This window comes from Takifugu flavidus, chromosome 19 (assembly GCF_003711565.1).
Source record: "Takifugu flavidus isolate HTHZ2018 chromosome 19, ASM371156v2, whole genome shotgun sequence".
NCBI lineage: Eukaryota > Metazoa > Chordata > Actinopteri > Tetraodontiformes > Tetraodontidae > Takifugu > Takifugu flavidus.
Window position 1 is genome coordinate 5,544,195 of NC_079538.1, and position 21,206 is coordinate 5,565,400.

General features: G+C 47.4%; 2 protein-coding genes across 24 annotated transcripts in view; one reads left to right on the top strand and one right to left on the bottom strand.

The window, feature by feature from the left end:
• The window catches only part of LOC130516580 (disks large-associated protein 2-like), a 48,051-nt gene extending 43,417 nt beyond the window's left edge, over positions 1-4,634 (top strand). For all 5 annotated transcript variants that reach the window (XM_057017731.1, XM_057017727.1, XM_057017728.1 and 2 more), the window contains one exon: positions 51-4,634. In XM_057017731.1, the coding sequence (XP_056873711.1) occupies positions 51-266 (216 nt within the window). In that variant the 3' untranslated portion in view covers positions 267-4,634. The remainder of the gene's footprint in view (positions 1-50) is intronic.
• A 281-nt stretch (positions 4,635-4,915) lies between these two features.
• Positions 4,916-21,206, bottom strand: part of ptprk (protein tyrosine phosphatase receptor type K) — a 68,095-nt gene continuing 51,804 nt past the window's right edge. For 2 of the 19 annotated variants that reach the window (XM_057017712.1, XM_057017708.1), the window contains 22 exons: positions 20,625-20,760; positions 18,379-18,408; positions 16,286-16,446; positions 15,815-15,850; positions 14,428-14,439; positions 14,106-14,293; positions 13,906-13,993; positions 13,542-13,687; positions 12,660-12,677; positions 12,194-12,230; positions 12,009-12,106; positions 11,557-11,673; positions 11,233-11,387; positions 10,997-11,132; positions 10,096-10,245; positions 9,611-9,784; positions 8,927-8,944; positions 8,343-8,474; positions 8,137-8,262; positions 7,890-8,053; positions 7,662-7,797; positions 4,916-7,472 (listed from right to left, as the gene is read on the bottom strand). In XM_057017712.1, the coding sequence (XP_056873692.1) occupies positions 7,419-7,472; positions 7,662-7,797; positions 7,890-8,053; positions 8,137-8,262; positions 8,343-8,474; positions 8,927-8,944; positions 9,611-9,784; positions 10,096-10,245; positions 10,997-11,132; positions 11,233-11,387; positions 11,557-11,673; positions 12,009-12,106; positions 12,194-12,230; positions 12,660-12,677; positions 13,542-13,687; positions 13,906-13,993; positions 14,106-14,293; positions 14,428-14,439; positions 15,815-15,850; positions 16,286-16,446; positions 18,379-18,408; positions 20,625-20,760 (2,312 nt within the window). In that variant the 3' untranslated portion in view covers positions 4,916-7,418. The remainder of the gene's footprint in view (positions 7,473-7,661; positions 7,798-7,889; positions 8,054-8,136; positions 8,263-8,342; positions 8,475-8,926; positions 8,945-9,610; positions 9,785-10,095; positions 10,246-10,996; positions 11,133-11,232; positions 11,388-11,556; positions 11,674-12,008; positions 12,107-12,193; positions 12,231-12,659; positions 12,678-13,541; positions 13,688-13,905; positions 13,994-14,105; positions 14,294-14,427; positions 14,440-15,814; positions 15,851-16,285; positions 16,447-18,378; positions 18,409-20,624; positions 20,761-21,206) is intronic. The other 17 variants (XM_057017709.1, XM_057017716.1, XM_057017710.1 and 14 more) reach the window with 17 other exon arrangements.

The following is a 21,206-nucleotide window of genomic DNA, read 5'->3' on the forward strand; positions in this document are numbered from 1 at the left end:
GTCAAACTTGATTTTTAAAAAAAGACGTTCTCTCATTCTGTACCCTGCAGGAGAGGAAGTGGCCCCCGCCCATGACAAAGCGGCCTGCTAGGGGGCGCGGGGGCATCATGCGTGAGCGTTCTCTGGACCTTCAGGACCGCCAGCGACAGGAAGCCCGCAGACGCCTCATGGCAGCCAAACGAGCTGCTTCTTTCAGACAGAACTCTGCCACAGAGAGGGCGGACAGCATTGAGATCTACATCCCTGAAGCCCAGACGCGACTCTGAGGTCCGCGGGTTCCTCCTCTGCCCCCCCGGTCCACCTCCTCCAGCCCGCGGCGTCCACACCCGGCCTCGTCCCTGCTGCCCATCTATCACCCACCTGACCTTCTCTGGGTTCTCTCTGAGCTCCACAAGGCCAAAATAAAGTTTAGGAGACCCAGACGAGAGTTGAAACAACATTGATCTGAGTTCAGGGTGTCTCCTCGCGGAGCTCGAACCCGGAGACCTTCTCCCATCCCACCATCCCGCAGGTTAGCGGGTCCCCCCTCATCCTCCTTCCGGGTGAGAAGAAGTGCATTTGCTGACCAAGACCTGACATCATTCCTCATCATTCCTGCATCCCTTCCTTTCCCCTTCCCCTCCAGGAAGCAGCCAGGAGCTCTGTGTGCACCTTAGAGTAAGATTCCCGTTTGCATTTCCAAGGGAAATACGGTCGGAGCTCATGTGACGTGGTTGCAGTTGATTTGCGAGGACGGATGTGGGGGGGGCAGGAATGCTGGTTTATTTCATTCGCTTCAGTTAGAGAACAATATTCCAAGGTTATTATTGATGCTGTCACATTACCCAGAACACCATCGATAGATTTAGCATTTATGACTCGAGCATTATGGGAGATTTTTTATTATTATTATTGTGCTTAAAAATACAGGTGCAAATGAAACTTTAAAGATATTTAGTGACTATTGTAACTGGTGCTCAGAAACACTCGTCCTTTACGTGAACACAGGTTTTTGGACGACTCGTAGTCGATCAGGACTTTAGAAATGATCGTCGTCGGCCCGTCTGTGTTGTAAACGAAGACATTTGTGGACGGGCCGGGAGAGAATTTAGGCCCGACCGTCCCAACGACCTTAAGAGAAAACAGAAAAGCTCAAACGGCCACCCTGAGCCAAGCGCAGTGGTCTGTCTGGCCGACACCGCCTCGGGTCGGTTCCAGTCGGACGCCATTTATCCCCATTTGCCCAGTGAATTAGAATAAACGTGGACGCAGGCCCGCTCCAGTGACGCCCCGATACGTCTCCGGCGAAGTGTTCTGTGACCCAACTTAACCAGACAGCCTTAACCGACCCGCTGCTGAATGTACAGCCCCCATCAAAGCAAAAAAAACAAACAAACAGGGAAGAACAAAGGAAAAGGAGGCGACGCACAAAGCAAGTATGAGGAGAGGTGGGAGGTCTGAAGCAGGTTGGACCGACGGCTGCCGACGGCTTCCGCTTCCCTGCCCGAGCACACGCTCACGGGTCCGCGCACCTTCTCTGGTGGAACCTGTCCCATCCCAGCACACTCGCCGCTCACACCAGATGTCTCATCCACTTGTCAGGTCGGTCCCCCGACAGGAAATGCAGGAGCTGAACTGCTGAACTGACCCGGCCGCTCTTCTGCCTGCCCGGAACGTCATGCAAATCGACTGCACAACTGTGACTCCATCACGCGTCCGAGCCTCGGCTCCGTTCTTCCTAACGCTTTCCTAGTCACCTCCGCGAGCGGTCCGCTAACAACCAAGCTACAGCGCATCGGCCAGGCCCACAGCCGCACCACCCAAGGCGGCTTTTCTTAGTTTTTCTCCCCACGTTAGCACGTATCAAAGGGTTCCAGGGACACCGCTGCGAGCGCCTGATTTATTCCTTGTGCTGGTATCATGCGGGGCTATTCTACATTCATGGTACCAGACTCCACATTAGCATCTCTGAGGTGTTTCTGTGTCCACCACGCTGCGAGGGGCTGCAAAGTCGGGCAACTATTCATGACAAATCCTCATGTGCCTTACAGTTTGATCCTCACAGGACCGTGAGTGAAAGCTTGGGGTCGGGGGAGTGACAGGACGGCAGGATTCTGTATTCCAAAGGGCTGGAAACAAAAGGGTCAGGCTGCAGAATCTGAAGCCGATGACTGATCCAAACATCCTACTGTAAGAACCTTCAGCACAACACAGGCCAGAGAGGAGCTGGAAGGAGGATTTGCTAATATTTGTGTGATCCGTTCCGGTTTTTAACATCTGACTGGAGTGTTTTCACTGAGGCCGACCCAGGAAAGGCCCGGGGGGGGCTCCCGCCATCGAGTCGTCCCGGCTCCTTGGTTGATTTGTTCCTCCTGGCTGCTCTGCTCGCGACGCTCGTCGCCTTTTTTTCTTGGCGCCGACGTCGGCGGAATCTGGAGACTGACGAAACTTGACCAGCCAAAAAAAAAAAAAAAAAGTGCAATAGTGTTTTCCTACGACAGACAGGCTCATCCGCAGATATTTACCTCACACTCCAAGTGTTTGTTGTTGTTTTTTTAATAGCAGACAGTTTATTCAGAGTGGGCGGAGCCTCCACAGACGCACTTTGTCTTGCCTGAGTACTATGCAGCAGTACTTCTGTGTGTGTGTGTGTGTGGGGGGGGGGGGGGCACTGAAAGCGTCGCGTCCGCCGTCACCGTCACCGAAGGCTCGTCCACCATCGCGCAGCTGCCCCGTATAGGACGAGCGGAAGCAGCGACGTTCCAGTGCTGCGTGCACGGGTCCGGGGCTGGATTTCGCCCGTGACGTCACAACTCAAGACATGCGTTTAGGCTGCGCGCAGCACCAGATTTCAGTTCACAGCAGCACCACCCTCTGAGAAGTCTGTTTTTAGGTGCTCAAATCTACCAGCTTCTCTCCTGTGACCTTTAGTTTGGAATTATTCTGACAATCAACCGGAACCGGGAGCATCCACGTGGACAGAAGGCCTGGTGTCCCAAGGGTCTCTTCCCTGTAGGGTGAAAAGGTCTTTGCTTTAAGTTTCTCTTCTCTTTTTCCGATACAGTTGCACTTCAACAACGTCTATCGCTTGCTCTCTCCTCTCATCAAGGCCAGATCGACCACATCTGCCGTCACATTTGCTGTGTGGGAAACTCTTCTGCTCCGCAAGCAATAATTTACAAACCCCGGTTTGGTCCGATGGCGCCGACTCCCGCCGCCAGGCTGCTGTTTGGTGGCTGCGATTTGACCTTTTTGGAAAAAGATTAGTGGTTGGGCTTTACCTCACACAGCTTAGCATAAGGCTAACACCTCTGTGTGGAGGTAATGCATTAAAGCCACTTTTCCCTCATTCGGTGCAAAGCCAAGCCTGATTCTGTGTCCGTCTGTGGGGCTCCCCGAGGTGAGTGGGCGCCAGGCGGACGTGTGGACACGCACGGATCCCCGGCTGAGCGCCAGGAAAGTGGAGGTCTGTCTGGAAAAGGCAACAGGCCCCTCGTTTAAAGGAAAGTTCCCACTGTTGACTTCATGCACGGTCCTGCAGGGGCGCACAGTTAGAGCTCCCCCTTGTGTTGCTGATCGGAGCTGCAGTTAACGTCACTCAGCCAGGAATCTCACGGCTTTTTCTCCCACTCGTTTATCTGTAACTAAATCCCCGCAGAAAACTGAGTAGCGTTACCGTGGCAACATAAAGTGAACAAATCCTACCCAGTTTGCCAAATTGCACTTTTCTGTGTGTCGCAGGGGTCGCCTAGTTCACCGTTTAAACCACACTGATGCCCGTGCTCGCTGGTCAAGAAGCTTTCAGGGCGATTTCCTCTAAGTTAAGCGCGGCTGCACATCCATTCAGAAAATCAAATTTCCCAAAAGGTCAAATCCTTTAACCCCGTGCGCGTTTCGCGTGGCTCCTACGAGGACATTTAAATGGACATGCAGACGGTGTTCCCTCGTCCTCGCTGTCCTCGTCCCGCTCCACATCTCCGGTGAAAAGGGCTGAGTCTGCGGGAATCACCGTTAAAGGGTTATTCCGCCATTGTTTGATTTGATTGGCACTGCTCCACCGCGGTGCTGCTGCGCGTGCGTTCTGAGAGGAGACAGCGTCACACTTTAGTTTGCCTTGGTGGAGAAATGTCTTGTGTTGTGGCTGTGGGTAGAAATAAGAGAAGACCTCTCATTTTCATGGGTTTTTGGATGTGAGCAGAAAAACAGTTTGATAGCATAAAACGGATTGTGCTTAACTATTTTCAGTTGTTAGATATATCAATAATGAGGATAAATATAATGCCAAATATTCAGTATTTGTACAGAAATATATATATATATATAAATATATAATATATGCCTAATTTAAATGGAACTATTTTCTGTTGTTTCACATTTCATTCTTTTCTAAGATCTGATAGCATGCAGGATAGTGAAAATGAATGTATTATTTAGTGTTTCATTGCTGCTTTAGTATAACAGAATTCCTTTTGTGTTCGGAGGACTAAGTTTAGACGAGTATTTCCTTTCCGAGACGAAACGGGAGCTTTTCTTTTGGTTTCATTTGAGTTTCCTGTTGAAACAATGTGGTTCCGTATATTTTACCTCTCTGAAGTACTGCTGTCAAGCATCCCTTGTAAATAATTATGCAAATTAAACTTTTTGAAGAAACCGGACGGCTTGTGGAAGAAACTTTGTTCGGCTGCCCGTCGCCACAGGAGATTTAAAAGGAGTCGCAGCTCTTTAGGAACACCAAAGATACTAAAATTGGCTCATTTCCACCTAAATATTACAGCCGTTCTCTCCATAACACCAACGAGAGAGAATGACTATATTTTCTCACATCTCTGACATGAGTAGATAATTAGGTGGAGCCTAATGATAAAAAAGTGAAAGTGAAACTCTAACCAGTGTTAAAATCAGGCACAGAGCTGATAAAAGAGCACGTTCATCAGGCTTAATTAAAGAAATGGTCTTTATTACAGCAAAGAAGCCAAACGTTACAGACAAGAATCATTAATATCAGCGTTTTTTTTCTGCTCAGACTGGCCTCTGCTCCACGCCAACCTCTCCATCACTGAAGACATCCGAAGCTTCTCTCCCATCTTTGGATTAGAAGTAGGAGGAAATGAACTGAAAACACAATGTTCCACCTTCACGGCAACGTTCCGTTTCCAGGGGAAACGCGCTGTCGGCCACCGAGAGTACAATCTCTGGCTTCTTATCTACAACCGGGCGCACGTCCTGACATTGCATCCATCACCTACATCTGTCCTATCCAACAGTAGAGCCTTTAAGGGTTCTCATCATAGTCTATTGGATCAACTCGGGCTAGTCCTGGTCCATCTGAGCAGAACCTGCCATGTTATATTTACAGCATTTTATTCCTCTCCTGGTTCAGAGTGTGCACAACAGAAACACAGTAAAGCCTCACTAATGAATTTATGACGTGTCGGGAGCAATAAAACACACTGTATCGGAGAACACCCATCGCTCATGAGAGTACATTCAACAAAACCGTTTGCACTTAAAGATGCTGCCAAAATGCTTGTATCGGCGAGGAATCTCGAATAGTTAGGCACAATAAAGGTTTCTGTTTGCCGGTCCTGCGTGTTCCACTCCCTTGGCCCGCTACGGTCGGTGTGTTCGGGGATGATGGAGAGCAGGACCACCATAAACAGCTTGTCCCCAATGAGGCCGTGAGAGGGATTTGTGAGCCATAATGTAAAATCTGCTGCATAGAGGAATACACTGATGTTCTACTGACCACAAACAGAGCTCATTGGGCTTCGGCACAGAAAACAACACGGCAACATCACATTTTTCATTGAGTGAAAACAAGACGTCATGACTGGATTACACACGGAATACTAAAAAAAACTTCTTGCTTTAATATACAGCGTCTGCCTGGGGGTTCTTAAATGCCTCAGTGACCTGCTGTGGCCTCTGACCTCTGGGGGGTCCCGGGGAGACAGACCCTGACCGCTATGAAGATGGACGGGGGCGCCCTCTCGTGGTGATATATGGTATCACATAAATTCAAATCTCAAATTATATCTAAATGAAAGTTTGTGTTTCAGTCATATAGGATCATATCACGACTAACTGTATCAGTCTGGGTTCGATTATTTGATCAAGAAAAGGAACGGATGTCAGTCCATCTTCATAAACGTCAGCGGTACAGTTTAAGAATCCTCGGCAGCATCGTAAACGTGGAATGATTGTTCTTATAAGCAATGCAAGTAAACAATAAATACAAACAATGTGCTTATCCATATTGACATATTTACACAACATCTTTGGCATATGCATAAACATCAGCTACAAATCATAATAAAAGGAAACGTCTTGGCCACCGGTGCACAACATGGGTGAGGCCTTGGGTCGGTTCACTTCCAATCTCATTAACCGGATGAATAAACAGTGTTTGTTTTCCAGGAGTCAGTTTAGTAACCAAATTCAGTTTGAAGCATTAAAATCATTGTGGAAACGGTCTAAATTGAAAGTGCATGGGGCCCAGCCCTAAATTAAACACGATTATGCAAATGTGACATGCTTGTAATTAAAGAAAGAAAAAATCCACAAATGACGACTTTGCAATTACAATTATTGCAGGGTAAAAAAAATAAGCACACATCTCAAATCAAGCTCGGGGAATAGTGTAACAAAAGGAGAGAAAGCTCATGGTTTCGCAGCTCACGCTGACTGCAGGAGCAGACACACACTGACACACTGATGCTGTAGTGGAAATCCTGCACTGTTTCAAGCTGTGACTTCATGGAAAACATCCCGGTGTAAACGTTCCTCTCTGTATCTAATTATCAAATATATACTGAGGATCATTTCTGGGTTGGATTGTTACGTACGCAAATGCAACGTTGTTCTGAGGGAGTTCGTTGTTCGCTGGTGTAGAAACCAGAAGCATTCGGAGTTCGACTGTAACTTTCAGCTTGGACGAGTAAATTCAAGCGGAAAATACTCAAACATCCTCTCACAGCACAACATTAGACTGCAGGGCGGCTGGAAACGAGCTGTGGTCCGAGGGTGCAACAGTGAAGGGTGACCTCTACAGAGCACAAAGCGTACTACAACTGAATCATCATGAGGAGGAGGAGGACGAGGAGGAGGAGAGGAGGAGGAGGAGGAGGAGGAGGAGGAGGGCAGAAAAAGATTCACTGGGACCCTGGGGAACTTGCAGAGAGCCACTGGCCCTCAGAAGGCTATACAATAATTACAAAGGAGGTTTTCCATCCTCTCTCGTGTCCTTCTCCCTCAGCGCTCCTCTGTTACAGCCTCAGTTTTTTTCTTTTAAAAAAAAAAACTTCTTTATGCTAAAACTGTCAAATTCCACCGGTACAGATGCAGAATAGCTACTAAGGACACGAGCCGGGACCAAGCAACACCCAAGGGTCAAACATAGAGAAAGTGAAAGGACGCTTGGCCCCTCTTCTGGTGCTGCTTTAAGAGGACTCGATGAACTCCAGCGCCAGATCGTAGCAGAAGCGATACTGTTCCTGTGGAGAAGCAGAGGAGAGGTCAGACCAACGTCCCCCGTAATCCGCCTCCTGACTTCATCTGTGCTGCTGCTATTCCCTCATGGCTTTAAGTTTCCTTTCTGGACTTCTGCATAAATTAGGAAGACATTCCTGCTGATCATAGCTCTAGGCTCACTCCTGCTCCTCCTCCTGCTCCTCGCCACTCACCGGGGTGTCCACCATGTTAGGTTTGCTGTTCCTCAGCGTCTTCACGGCGTGGAAAACGTCCACCACGCTCTGTCTCTTGGACATCTCACACACGATGCTGCTGGCACAGAAGACGCCGCTGCGGCCGCCTCCATTTCTGCACGAACACAGGCAGGAGCTCAGGATTTTACCGCCGCTTGGTCACGATCGCTGTCTAAAAGGAGAAGGGGGAAGATGGAGGGTACTCACAGACAGTGCACGATGGTCCTCCCCTCTCCCTCCTCCCCCTCACGCTGCCACTGGTCCACCTGTAGGATCAGCTTCAGGAAGGAGCGCTTGGAGGCGGGCACGTCTCTGTGTCCCGCCCAGCCCAGATACTGGAACTGGCGGACCATCAGGTAGCCTTCCTGAGGCTGAGGCAACACAGCAGGTGGATTATTACATTTCTTACATTTGCACGCAGGCGTGGGTCAGGACGGCGTGCAGGCGTACTGACCCTGGTGAGGTTGCAGACTCTGAACAGGCGACTGATGATGTCACAGTCCATAGAGCAGGACATGCATTCCACCTGCACGGGACCATAACGCAGCATCCCTTCTTCGGGCCAGTACTGAGGACAGCCCTGAGGACAGCGGCCGGAGGGCGCTCGTTAGGTGAGCGGTGAACGTAACCATAAAGAAAACAAAGTGAAAGGAGGCGTACCTGAGCCAGATCGATCTCATTCAGCATCACCAAGCTGGTGCAGCCGTAATCATAGACCAGACGCCAAAAGTCTTTGACTGTGTTTGGCAAAGGATGCTGGGTAACGATGAAGGCGGCAGGCTGCCTGTAGCTCTGCGGAGCAGGAAACAGAAATGAGCTATTACGAGTCCCCTCCCCCTCTTTGCCCCCCCCCCCAACCTCGTGGTCACTACACACAACAGAGCCGCAGGCAGGCAAGGTTGGTCACATGATCATGCAGTGGAGCCTCTCACACCGGGGGGTGAGTAGCGTGCATTGCAAATACACACACACACGTGTGTTTCTCTCCCGAAGAGTCAGGCAACCTCATGTTCAGGCGGCACGCCTTTCTCGAGTCACCTGACTCCTCCCGAGGGAAACAGCGCGGACAGATGTGAATGACTCGGACTCGTGTGGACAATCTAATGCGGGGGGTTCAGGATTTAGGGAGTGAATGAAGATCCCCCCCCCCAAAAAAGGAAAAAAGTAACAGATCCTGGTGGCAGAACAACAATGAAGCCATGAAACAAATCCAGTATTGGAGATTTAAAGTGAAATCCCATTACCTGGAACTCTTCTGACAGCTTGGTTAGAGAGAGGGCCAAAGGTAAGTGGCTAAGCTTTGAATAATTGGACTGAATTCCAGAGACTTTCCAGCAGCACTTTTTGACCTCCAGCAGCTTTGCTGGAATTCGTCCCACGCCATGCAACAGTTCTGATAAACTCAGCTACTTAACTAGAGCCCACAGACCTGCCGGTGAACCATTAGCAGCTACGCCTGACGTTGCCCAGATGTTGCTAAGTTATCTTCTAATTAAGACTGGTTTTTGCTGCATGTTGAGACATGCCAACAGTTGTAGACAAAGCCCTGCAACACTGAGGCTGTTACAGTTGAGGAGGTGGCCAGAGAGGCTGGTGGTCTTTCCCTAGAACCTGGATTTGTCTCTAGCCTTCTGCTACTGAAACCACAAACACAGCGTCACACAGATAGGGAAGGGAGTGTGTGCGTGTGTCTGCGTGTGCTGAAACATATGTGCAGATATGTTTTACCTCTCGTGTTTAGTGTTTTTACCTGCACAAACTGCAGCAGATGTGTTTATTGTATTAAACTAAATGGGTTTAGGTATAATATTTAACGCTAATTCCATCCAAAGACGACTGGCAACAGTGTGAAATGTCGGGAGCTTTTCTCACCTAATGGGGCAGGTGGACAGGATTGTGCATGTGAGGCGAGTGTGCGGCAAACTTACATCCATCAGAGCTGCATTGATGTAGTTGCTGCTCTCCCCGTCTATGGTAATGAGGAACGGAAGGCATCTGTCAGGAGGAAGGCCGTCCATGAAGCGGTTCTTATCTTGGTTTCTAGGCAACAATGCGATACTGCAGTCTTCAGGCTGAGGTTGAGGAGTCACCGAATTTAATGTCTGGACAAAGAGAAAGACAGAAGGCATTTCACTGTCACCACTGCATATCTTTTTGTTCAGCAAAATCAGGAGACGTAAGGAGAAACTGTCCTTCAACGCACAGCACAAAGGACATGTGACTAAGTTCATAGATGGGTGATTTGCAAGGAAATGATGACGTATGTGTTATTACATAGGAGAACGTTGAGTGTTGGAAAAGTCTACAGCAAGTTTTTGATGGGACAGAGATGCACGAGCAGTTTAGCACGTTAGCTCAAATGCTCACACGAGGAATTGTTAAAGGGATGAACAAACATCAGTAAAACAGTTACCTGGAATTCATCCTTCAGGTGCGATGAGTTGGTCTGCGAGTCAATGCGGATCAGCTCATAAAAAGCAGCTTTGAACTCACAGACTGGTATGGCTGTTTCTCCACATAGGCAGGCCTCAAGAATGGCGTCGTGGATGAATATGTACTGCTCCTGGAGTCAAACCATTCAAGACATGCATAGTGACGTAGACATACACTAATGCTCACAGAAATATATAAAAGCTGGGCAACCAGGAACAACAGGAAGCAAACCTCTTTGATTGACAGGGGTGGTAGCTCATGATGGCGTGAGGGTGGGTGATGATGGGAGATGGAGTTTTTGTGTGAGTGAGGGGAGGTGATGAGTTTCAGGTATGGGGTTATGGCAGCCCAGGAAATTGTATTCTTGGGTCTGTTGGTGGGATGACTGCAGCTTCGGTTCAGAGGACACGCAGAGAATGAACTGAAGGCTGCTCTGGTGGATGACTGTGAGTGAATGATTTTTCTGACGGGTGGCGCTGTGCTTAGACTTAGTACCCAAGATTGCCTTTATATTGTTAGATAACACTGAGTAAAAACAGAGAAATATGTATTTAAGTCTCTGTACATCATTTAAATTAACCAACCGTTTTTAAGTATTTGAAATAGTCCAGTGCACATTGGTACCACATGGTGTTGTTCCCAATGTAACCACTGGGAGGCGCAAAAGCTAAACAAGTTTAGGATTTCACAAAAATGTGAATTAAACTCTGACGTTTACGGTCTCAGAAGACCGAGATGTTCATCTTCACATGTTGATGTCACGATGGGAGATGACGTTACTTAAGTCTGTACAAGCCTGCAGCCTGCAGAGTCCCGCTGTAAAGGGGTCTCAAGGACGTTCTAAGATGCAGATGTGGATGGAGGATGGGTAATGCAGTCACCTCAGTCTGTACCATGTTGATCCTCCTGGAGCGGAGGGCCTTCACGCAGTTGTAGATGTCGACCACTCCTTCTCTCTCAGCCATGTCCAACATGATGTCGATGACTATGAAACAGCCTGTGCGTCCTGCTCCAGCACTGTGGCGACAAACACAGATCGAGGCATCGACATCATTCCTAACATCCACTCATTTCTGCTGCGTGTCCAGTATACGCGAGAAGGGCAGTGTCTCTATACCTGCAGTGGACCACAATCGGGCCAGCAGAGGGTGGATTGGAAATTTTAACCCTGCGGATGAAGGAAAGTAGTCCTGTGGCGTGATATGGAACTCCGTGATCAGGCCATCCCGTGAAGTGGAACTGCTTGACTTCCCGCACCTCATTGAAGCCGCGCTGATTAAACAGACACATTTAGATTGGATTTAATGATAATGATCCCAAAACAGTACAACTATAGGAACTCTGATCTGTTCTCCTTATTTTCTTTATCCAGCAGTGTCAGTGATTACAGGTGGAAGGATACACCAGCTTTCTCTATGCATCAATCCCAGCTTTCACTCACCCTCTCCAGAGTAAACGTGCGAACCACATATTCAGCAAGAGGCTCGACCTCCACGAACGTGACCTTGAAGTCTCCGTACAACTCTGCATCATCGGGCCAGTATTTGAAGCACTTGACCTGTTAACCAGGAGAGATCACCACTTAGCAACACACGCCCTCACCACAGGCCCAATGTGAGATCCACAGAAACAATAATGAGGTGCAGCGTACGATCTCACTGCCTCTTCATGGCGCTGAAAACAATCGCTGTGTTGAATAAATTAAACGTCACAATGGAGACGTTCTTTTCTTTTATCTTTGCTAATGAAAATAGAGACAAAAACTCCATCCATGTTTTTCTGTGTAATGAATTAACACTTTATTGTTAATTTAATGCCATCCGCAATGATTGACACCTTTTCTGTCTTTCACAGCCGTCTTACTCCGATCTGCTGCCTGTCTGAACGACTTACCCTTCCAACCTCCACCAGATTGGTCACCATGACGATGCAGGCTGACTGTTCCTGCCATACCATCCTCCAGAAGTCATACACTGTCTCGTGCACAGGGCCTGCATCCAGTGGATAATTAGTGCGATTACAGCAGAATGGTGAGGGAACGCTTCCTGTTTACTAGCAGGTGGGACCAAGTTTCTTACCTTGAGTAGCGATGTAGTGACTCGGCCTCTGGTAGCCCTAAAAGCACAGCGCCGTTAGACAAATGACCGAATATGCAGAGAAACAGCCTCTTCCGTTTGTCACATAAATCTCAGAGTAGGTCTAATTTAAAAACATCACAGCGCCACCAACACGGCCCTAAAAACACAGACAGAATTCATTTTTCCGTGCGTGTGAAGTGCGTTTACAGTTCTGTAAATATAGGAAAATAACCTGAGTGTTACAGTTGCTTTGTTGTTTGTCACCTTTATAACAAGCGTCCGGTCCACAGGACTATGACATCAATCCAGCAAAAATGAGCAAATTAGATCTACATTCGACAGTGGGGTGTTAAAGTGGGGGGGAGGGGGAGAAGGGCCTAAATCTTTCATGCAGCAGATGCCCCAGCAACTGAACGGGTGTAACATGAAGGGGGTCAAGGGGCTGAAAGAGTCCAGTGATACTTACATCCCTGTACAGCCAAATCTACAGCCCAAGCCGTGGGCAGAAAGAACGAGTGGAAGGAAGAAAGAAAGCACAAACGTCAAAGAAGCGTCAATAGAAAACGAAAAGTTGCATTCGAATATTGTGAGTTTGAAAAGGGCATGCAGGAAAAAAAAAAAAGGTGAGTGGAAACTTAGAGTGAATGGAGAGGACGCTTCCTGGCGTCCGCCGAGCGGTGCTGCGGGACACAGAAGGCAGCGCCGCTCCCACTCAGTCTAATTCTAGTTTAACACACAGATGGGTTATGTGATGCATGCATGCATGCACGGTCATGGGAACATGTGAACATGTGAGTGACAACATGTTTTAAGGTCCACAGGTGGACGATGAACATGCAGGTTGTTGTAAAGGTGACAGCAGAGTGGGGGGGAAGGTGAGAAGAGGTGATCGACGATAACCGATGCACACAAACACTGGACAGGTCAATGATGGCCTTAGCTAGTTAAAGCTGACTGTAGCAACTTAAAACCATTTTGTCCAATAAATAAATGCGTATTAAACATGAAGCCAGCAGTTTGGTGTCAAGCATAACGTCTAGAAACACGGCCTGTGTCATACGGTCCTCATATAAAAGAGAAGCAGCTGATTGATTTGGGCTTCCTTTTAGTGCCAGGGGAGGAGAAAAGTGCATCTCTCAGCCTGTAGTGAGAGGAATGGAAATGATCTGCTGTTGTTTTTGATTCAGTTGTCTGATTTACCTGCCTGAGGACACAATCGGATGAGCTCATGGGTAGACGAGGAAGACATGAGGAAAACACTGTACGTGTAGACGATGTTAGCTCGGGGTGACTGGATGACGTGATGGATGACTAGTAGATGCAATAAAGGTATATAGGCCTGACATACGAGCGAGGGAGTGTGATTTCGTTGGTTTCGTTGGGAGCCAATAGTAGCGTTCGGTGCGTTTCCACTTACATCGATGTAGTTGGCATTAATGTAGTCGGAGGAGGGGTCGTCTTCTATGGGTTGGAGGATAACCCTTGAGTGGTCATCTAAAGGTGGAGGAGAGACCTTTGGCTTTAATAATTCAAACAGAATTTAAAAAACAGTCGACATCAAGGCCTCTTTCACAAGAGTGGCAAAGAGTGTCGTCAGCATATGAGCGATATGAGGAATTTGTGTGCACAGAAGCTGATAGGATTCTACTGAGGGTAAATAATGCGTCTTTTCTGTTACACTCTGCATGTTTGAGACAGGCTGACTTCCTTACATGCTATAATGTTGCCGTAGCGGTTCTTGGTGCGGTTCTGTTCCTTCTTGGCCACATCCCAGGAGGCTGACTGGCCCTCGAAGAGGCTCTGAATCAGCAAAAGGTTATTATTATCGCTCCGCTTTCTTACTTTACTTCCACAGACATTTAGCGAAAGCGTAGCCGACGTGCTAACAACAACGGCACACACACTCGTGTACCTCGTACTCCTCCTTAAAGCCGTAGCTGTCAGAGGTTTTCATGAGGTTGATGTGCTGCAGCAGGTCGGCCACGCGGATGGCGGGGTGCAGCTGCCCGGTCTGGTACGGGGACTCGGTACCCTCGCAGTGGTATCGGGGGACGTCCAGAAGGCGGCTGTTCTCAGCAGCAGAGCCGGTGTGGTTCTCGTCTACAAGGGAAAAACTCAGGTGCTTCAGTGCACAGCGCAGTTGTGGCTGCGCGAATCAGAGACGTTCTCATGTGTTGAACCTTTCCTGAAAGAAGGCGCATGTTCTGTAAGATCACATAAATGTCCGTACTCACCTGTGATCGGAACTACGTGGCAGCCCAGCAGAAAGAGAACAGAGCGACAAAGGTTACGTGAGACTTCCGGACACGCAGAGTCATGAGCTGCAGGTTACTCTAAGAGTCTGATCTAGCGGCAAGATTTAAAGGGCTCGGGATGGATGACAGGCAGAGAACAACGGCACACTCACCGACACCGATTCAAAAGGAAACCCATGAAACTCAAAAGGAAACTCATGAAACTAATGTCATTCCTTAAAATCATCCCTAATTCTCTGTTTGAAACCCATTCTTCTCTATTCTACGCCGGCCCCCTAGCTTCCAAACCTCTAGCTGGAGGTTTCTGTGTTCCGGTGTGAGTCGATTTCATCTTTAACACCTTTAATTAACTGACACTGTTTATTCCATCCAAATGATGCTCGTCTCTGCTACGAGGACACGTTTGCTCATTACTGTTAGTTAAATCCTCCTCAAGCCAATAAACTTGACCCGACACTGACGATTAATTTGCTGCTTCTCGTGCTCTTTGACGTGATCGGCCAAGACAGACTGTAGCTGCAGCTTTCATTCCGAATTAGGAGCCACGGAACTGTTAATTAACACAGTTTGGTGGCGCTGGAGCCCTTCGGGGTCTGTTAGAAGCCCACATCCTGCTGCAGAGTGGTTGCCGAACTAAGCTGGAGACAAACACACTGTGAGACTGCAGATGGACCCAAACTTGGCAAAATCTACAGCCGTTCACGATGTGGGGCAACAGCGGCGGAGCCAGGCTGGAGAATCACGCAGATGGTCGCTAATCGAGAGGACTCACAACAAAACACTCACAAGCCTGAAGGCAGCAAGTTGTTGACAGTGACTTTTTATCACAGATTCATTCTGCTCCAACGAAAGTAACAAATGATCTGACTCCGTTCATGCATCAGGGTCAAGAATATGGAAAAATAAGGGAAATATGAACACTCAAAGGGATAAAGATGGTAATTCTGAGATTTACATTGAAAACACAGGAAACCAGATGAAATGCTTGGCTTTTGGAGCTCTTAGGACCAACATAATTGCGTACAGAAAAGTGGCACCATTAAATACCCACGTCCATTATGCATCTTAATTATAATAAGGTCTTCTCTAGTCTGGGTGCTGTTAGAGTCTGTGTGGCACTAAAAGTCCAGTCAAGCCAAACTATCAACCTGAGTTTGAGCTCCAGGTTGAAGTAAATACAACTGTAAATGATTTTCATTCCACATTTCAGACGTCTTAACCTTGGTCTGACTTGATGCAAAGATGCACTGAAACATACAAGAGGGACGACAGACACGGTGTTCAGGGTGAGGATGTGGTAAAAAAAAATGAAAAGGGGGGGGGGGGGGCACTGATGCTAATGTAAAAACAATGCTCCCAGTCTCACCTAGCACAGCAGTGGGGACCAGAGGATCGTTGGGCACTGCAGGAGGAAAGATGGTGAGAGCCTGTCTAACTCTCAGGGTCACACAGGCTTTTAAACATGACCTCATGTACTCACAAGGTCACCTACAGTATCTGTGCTCCACCGCTACAGCCTTTAAATCAAACTACAAGCATAAGTTCTAATCTACTTTTACCTGGCAGAACATTAGATTTGCCGGTTTCTTGAATTTAAAAAAAAAAGGAAAAATGTATCAAACATACAGATTAAACCCTAGTTCAAGGATCAAAAAACAAAGTACGTCAGCAACAGCACAAATGAATCTGTTCAACAGTGGTGATAAGATGTTTTAGAGTTTTATGTTTTATGTTTTTATGTTTAGAGTTTATGTTTTACAGTTAGCATAGCATTAGCTGTCGCAGTGACTGTTTGAGTAGGAATAGAATACATAATACGAATTCTTTGTGAACCTACATCTGTTGTTGTAGTTGTGAGAGTCCATGAAGGTCACGGCCATGGGATCGTCTCCGTGCAGCGTGCTCTGGTCGGCGTAGCTGCGATCCATGGAGTTGACCATGTGAGTCATTTCCTGCCCAGTCGTTCTGATGACATCTTTGCGCTTTTTGGCCAGTTTCCTGTCGACGCAGACAAAGGCTCTGTGAGCCGGCACGCCTTGTAAACAAATACAACAAGATCAGCCAGCCGGCAGACCGCGGTCTCGCCGTTCTAAAGATGATTCTGCGTGAAGTCTGTCGCATGATTTTAGAAATACAAGCACGACTGTGGCCTGCAGGCTGCTGATTCAAGATGCACACAATAAAAAAACCAACCGAGAGTGAAGGAAAGAGAAAGAAGAGGCAAGGGAAGGAGAGGAGAGGCTTGTTTGTAACAGGCTTGGCTGTGCAGTGAGAGCAGAGCAGAGGGAACATGGCAGCTAGCAAAGACCGGGGAAATTGTCTCATCTACTGGTAGCAAAGGAAGGCCCGTTACTACCCTCAGTACCGGCGATGAGCTGTCAACCAGTGAAACATCCCAACAACTGTAAAGCAGTTATCATCCAGAGGAACTCAGATAAAACAGACGAGGTAACAGTTCTATGAGGAGCAGGACCTGAACCACAATCCCTGACACCAGGTAAAGGTAACAACCGGTTCTAATCCCAGCATCAAAGCGTCCGTCTCAAGAATGTGCCTCCCAAAGAGTCCCAGGAAAAGTCACAGAGGGTTTCATATTTCAAGCATGACAGGCCATGCAGGAGCGTTTCGTACCCAGAGCCATAGACGCACACCAGTTAGAACAACAGCTCCAACAACTTTTCTATGTTTTATACTGATACAGCGTACGGCTCTGATTTCCCCCCACTAAAGAGACAGAGAGCATGCTGCACTTTGTTTACCTCTTGACCTTAAAACACACCACCTCCACCTCCTCTAAAAGCACAAAAATGCACACACACAATATCCACATACACACACACACACTCAGCAGGAACTTGAGCTGTTTGGATTTCTCTTTCTGGAGGTTTGTTGACAATATGGGATATTTCACAGCAAGGAAAGTGGGAAGAAGTTGTGGCCAGAGATGGGAAATGTCTGTATTCATTTTAAGGTCAGCGTTGCAGAAGTAAACACATTATTCTGTCGCCTAGTCGTCTAGTTTGCTGAACCGTTCTGGCCCTTAAAATGGGGTCAAATGCTGTGTTGAATGTGTAACAAGAATTGTCAAATGGCATTAAAATGTTGCTCAGAACCTAGAAACGTGACCTGTGATGCTTGACGCTCTGCTGTAAATGAACAGGCAACATTGTGCAACAACGTCTTCATTCTTGACTAAATATAAAAGGATTAAGGCTTCACATTTGTCACAGCCGGTGTGAGACAAAAACAGAGAGTCACCCACAAACATGGAATTCCCCACCAGAAACTACAAAGCCCAGAGCCACATCACCCAGACTGGATCCCTTTCACGATGGGAACCGGGCAAGTTGCACCGAGCACGTGCAGCGGGGTCGACTTGATGGGCGAATGGATGGTCACATGACTACATGCACACAAAGAGCTACAAGTCACAAGTGCAGCATTCTTTTTTCAAATAACACGCTTCTGCATATGTCGGCCCACTTTGGCCTCCCGTGGTTGTGGCAGATGGGAAACTGCGTGGCCTGTTTGAGCCACTTTCAGAGCAACTTTGGAGCATGTAGAGGTCACCAGGGCTGAGGTCAGGTCACCATCAGTTCAGTCCCTCTAATCAATAACTGGCAATACATTTGATTTGGTTACTTTTCAACAGGAAACCACAAACATTCCTTTTTTTGTCTGATTTATGTAGAAATAAATGATAGGAAGGAAATTTGCTGAGCTCCTCGGTCGGACTGACATGAACGTGATCTGACCCCCACCCTGGGAAGGTGTCAATGAGGATGGCTTTGGCTGGTTGTTCAGAGCTGAAAAAAAATGTGTTCTCTCTTGAAAAAAGTATACTGCATCTTTAAAAATAACAACATCTAACCACTGAGAATTTCCTAATGAGGGAGCACCAGCTGGTGGGCTGATTGTTTGGTTACTTACAGGTAATAAGAGTATGAATAGTAGGTCCTCCTGGGGTTGTGAGCCAATCAGAGAGCAAAGAATGAGACATTAAGGGTCATGAAGGTGAAAATTAGGACAATACTGTCCTGTCTCAACCAGCAACAACAGAAACAGAAGAAAACACCTTTGGAGCTCTACAAATTAAAGGTCATGCAGGGGTTTCTATGGCAACTTTGGGCCCTTTGCCTTGAAGTGAAGGCCAATAAATTTAAAAGTACAATTAAATGCTAATAAAACTATCAAATTATTACAGAAATCAAGGATAAATTATTATCATGCAACCTACTACTCTAATTCCACTAATCGTTAACTATTAAATACTGCATTTCCTGTCACTGAATGGCGCCATTAGATTTTAAGCCTGTTCACCTTCACGTATGTAAAGGAAAGAATAAGATTAGTGAGAGCTGATGTAAAGCTATGATGTCACTGCAGCATCATCATGTCCCACCATTTTAAAGATGCAGTATTGTTGTTGTAAAGGTTCAATGGCGGTGAAGATTGATCTCCCCAGAAACCTTCATGGAAACAGGCCACATGTGGTTCACGCTCATGAGGGTGACAGAAAACCACTTTCCACAATCAAAGCATGTCTCAAGTGCTCGACTGCTGCCACAAATCAATGTGAAGCTCGTAGCTCAACACGAACCGTAGCAGGGCTCCAGACAGGAAGTGAGGAAGCCGTGTTGGCTTATGCTAATGAGCTCTATGAGGGGAATCAAGTACAGGCATACATATGAAAAAACAAAGCTTGAAAACAACAGCAAACAAAGCATCTTAATTAACAGTTGTTAATGAGGACAATCCACAGTAACGGCCGATGTGGTCGAGGGAACAAACGCTTCTTCTGAGACGTGTCGGTTCAATACTGGAGCAAAACATTCCTTTACCATCTCGCCTCCACTTCAAACTTTGAAAGTGCACCAAAGCCATTTGTTGGGATTGTACAATACCGTTCCGATGACTTTTGGAGCGTGGTGCTAGTTGCCAGGCAACCAGTCGTAATTCTTGATAGCTTTTAAGAACCCTGACAGGAGCTATTATCCAGTCATGACACATATATGAAAAGGTGCTAAAAATACTCACAGTTCTGAAAAATGAACAAATAATTTAAGCCTGCTGTTAAGTTTGTTTCTCACTCACAGCAATAATGTGCCTGTGCTGGTGTTTAGGGGCTCGAGCAGGTCGGGTCCGGCGCTCCCAAACACCGGCCCGCCTCTCCCCATCTGCTCCGTGGAGACATCGGTGGCTGAGAGCTGATTGCAGTAGTCTGAATTTAGCTGCGTTCAAAACATCAGCTGCGTACCGTTGTATGGCGTGTCATCATAAACCAGGATGATTGGCTTAGGAAGGGCGGTGGAAGCTGAGCTGCTCTAACCACTTGAGCCGGTTCAGGGTGGCACGCACCACTGATCATTAGAGCCGCCCAGAGTATTCAGAAAGGTAAATGTGTCTCTGATATTTTGCTCCTTTTCTTACACGGGCGTTTACCTGCATGTAACTGAGGACGGAAACTGGAATCCATCCTGTCAATCGCTGGCGAAACGCATCACGGAGCTGGTGCCAATTCAAGCGACGCTTCCTTCCTACCAGAAAACTGCTCATAGCACAAGTTTGGATTGAAGGTGCAGCCGACAAACAGAAGCGCGAGAGCCGGATTCTCGGGTTGCAGGTGTGATTGAAGGCCACTTGGTGGCGCCCTCGTTCAGACTAACGTCCCACCCAGCAATTATTCAGACACAACATTCCTGCGAAGCTCAGCGTCACCACAAGTTCATCTTTTTCACTAAAGTAATGACCTCCTCCAGCTCACCATGTTACAGGATAAAAAGAGAGGACATCACCATTTTATTACTCTAATCTGGGCTCCTGGTGGTTGTTCAGTCACCAGACCAAACAGGCCCAATACCAGAACCATTGACAGAAATCTGAGACAGGAGGTTTAGTTTTTGGAAATTACTTTCCCCCACATGGATGTCACCTTTACTGCTACTTCTCACAGCAGAACTCATGTCAGAAAATGATTACGGTGGTTCTGGAGGGAGATCAACGTTGATGGTAGATGGATGAAAGATGGCGGCGTTACAGGAAATACCGGACCGACACAAAACAACAGAGCTGGTTCGGGAGCACGTTTGGGTCGTCTTGCTGCTGTGGAACGTAGCTGGACGTATTCAGACTGGTCCAGAATGATACGGGGAGCGTGCGGGGGGGCTGCCACTCACCTTTTCTTGACCAAAAGGATGGCTACCAGCACCAGCAGTATAAAGACGAGGACGCCGGCGCTGATCCCAGCGATCTTCACCACCCGATCTGTCTGTTTAGCCGGATCAGGGATGACTTCCGGCTCCTCTGTGGCACCTGTTAACATAAATGTCAAACAATTTTGAAAAAACACATGAATACTGCTTTACCACACAGTGAACTACTGATCAAACGTTCTTATTCCACTAGATTTGCTTTACAGGAAATGTAAACTCAAGAAAGGAGATTTGATTGTTTTTAGATTTTTTTGAGTTCTGCTCACGCTGTGTCTTTAAAAGTTCTGTCTGAGGAGCTTAAAGCTTTGTGAGTGGGAGATCCTTGTCATTTATTACTGTGAAGATGCACTTGGAAACATGCTGACTCATTTCTGTAAACGCAGGGGGCGACAGGGAAAATAATGATTGGCAAGGAAAAGCTCCCCTTTAACAGGAAGAAACCTTGAGCAGGACCAGGCTCATGTAGGGGGACCCTCCTGCTGATGGCCGATGATGGTAAATAAAGGAGGTTGTTGATCTGGAGCATTAGGCAGTTTAACCCCATTA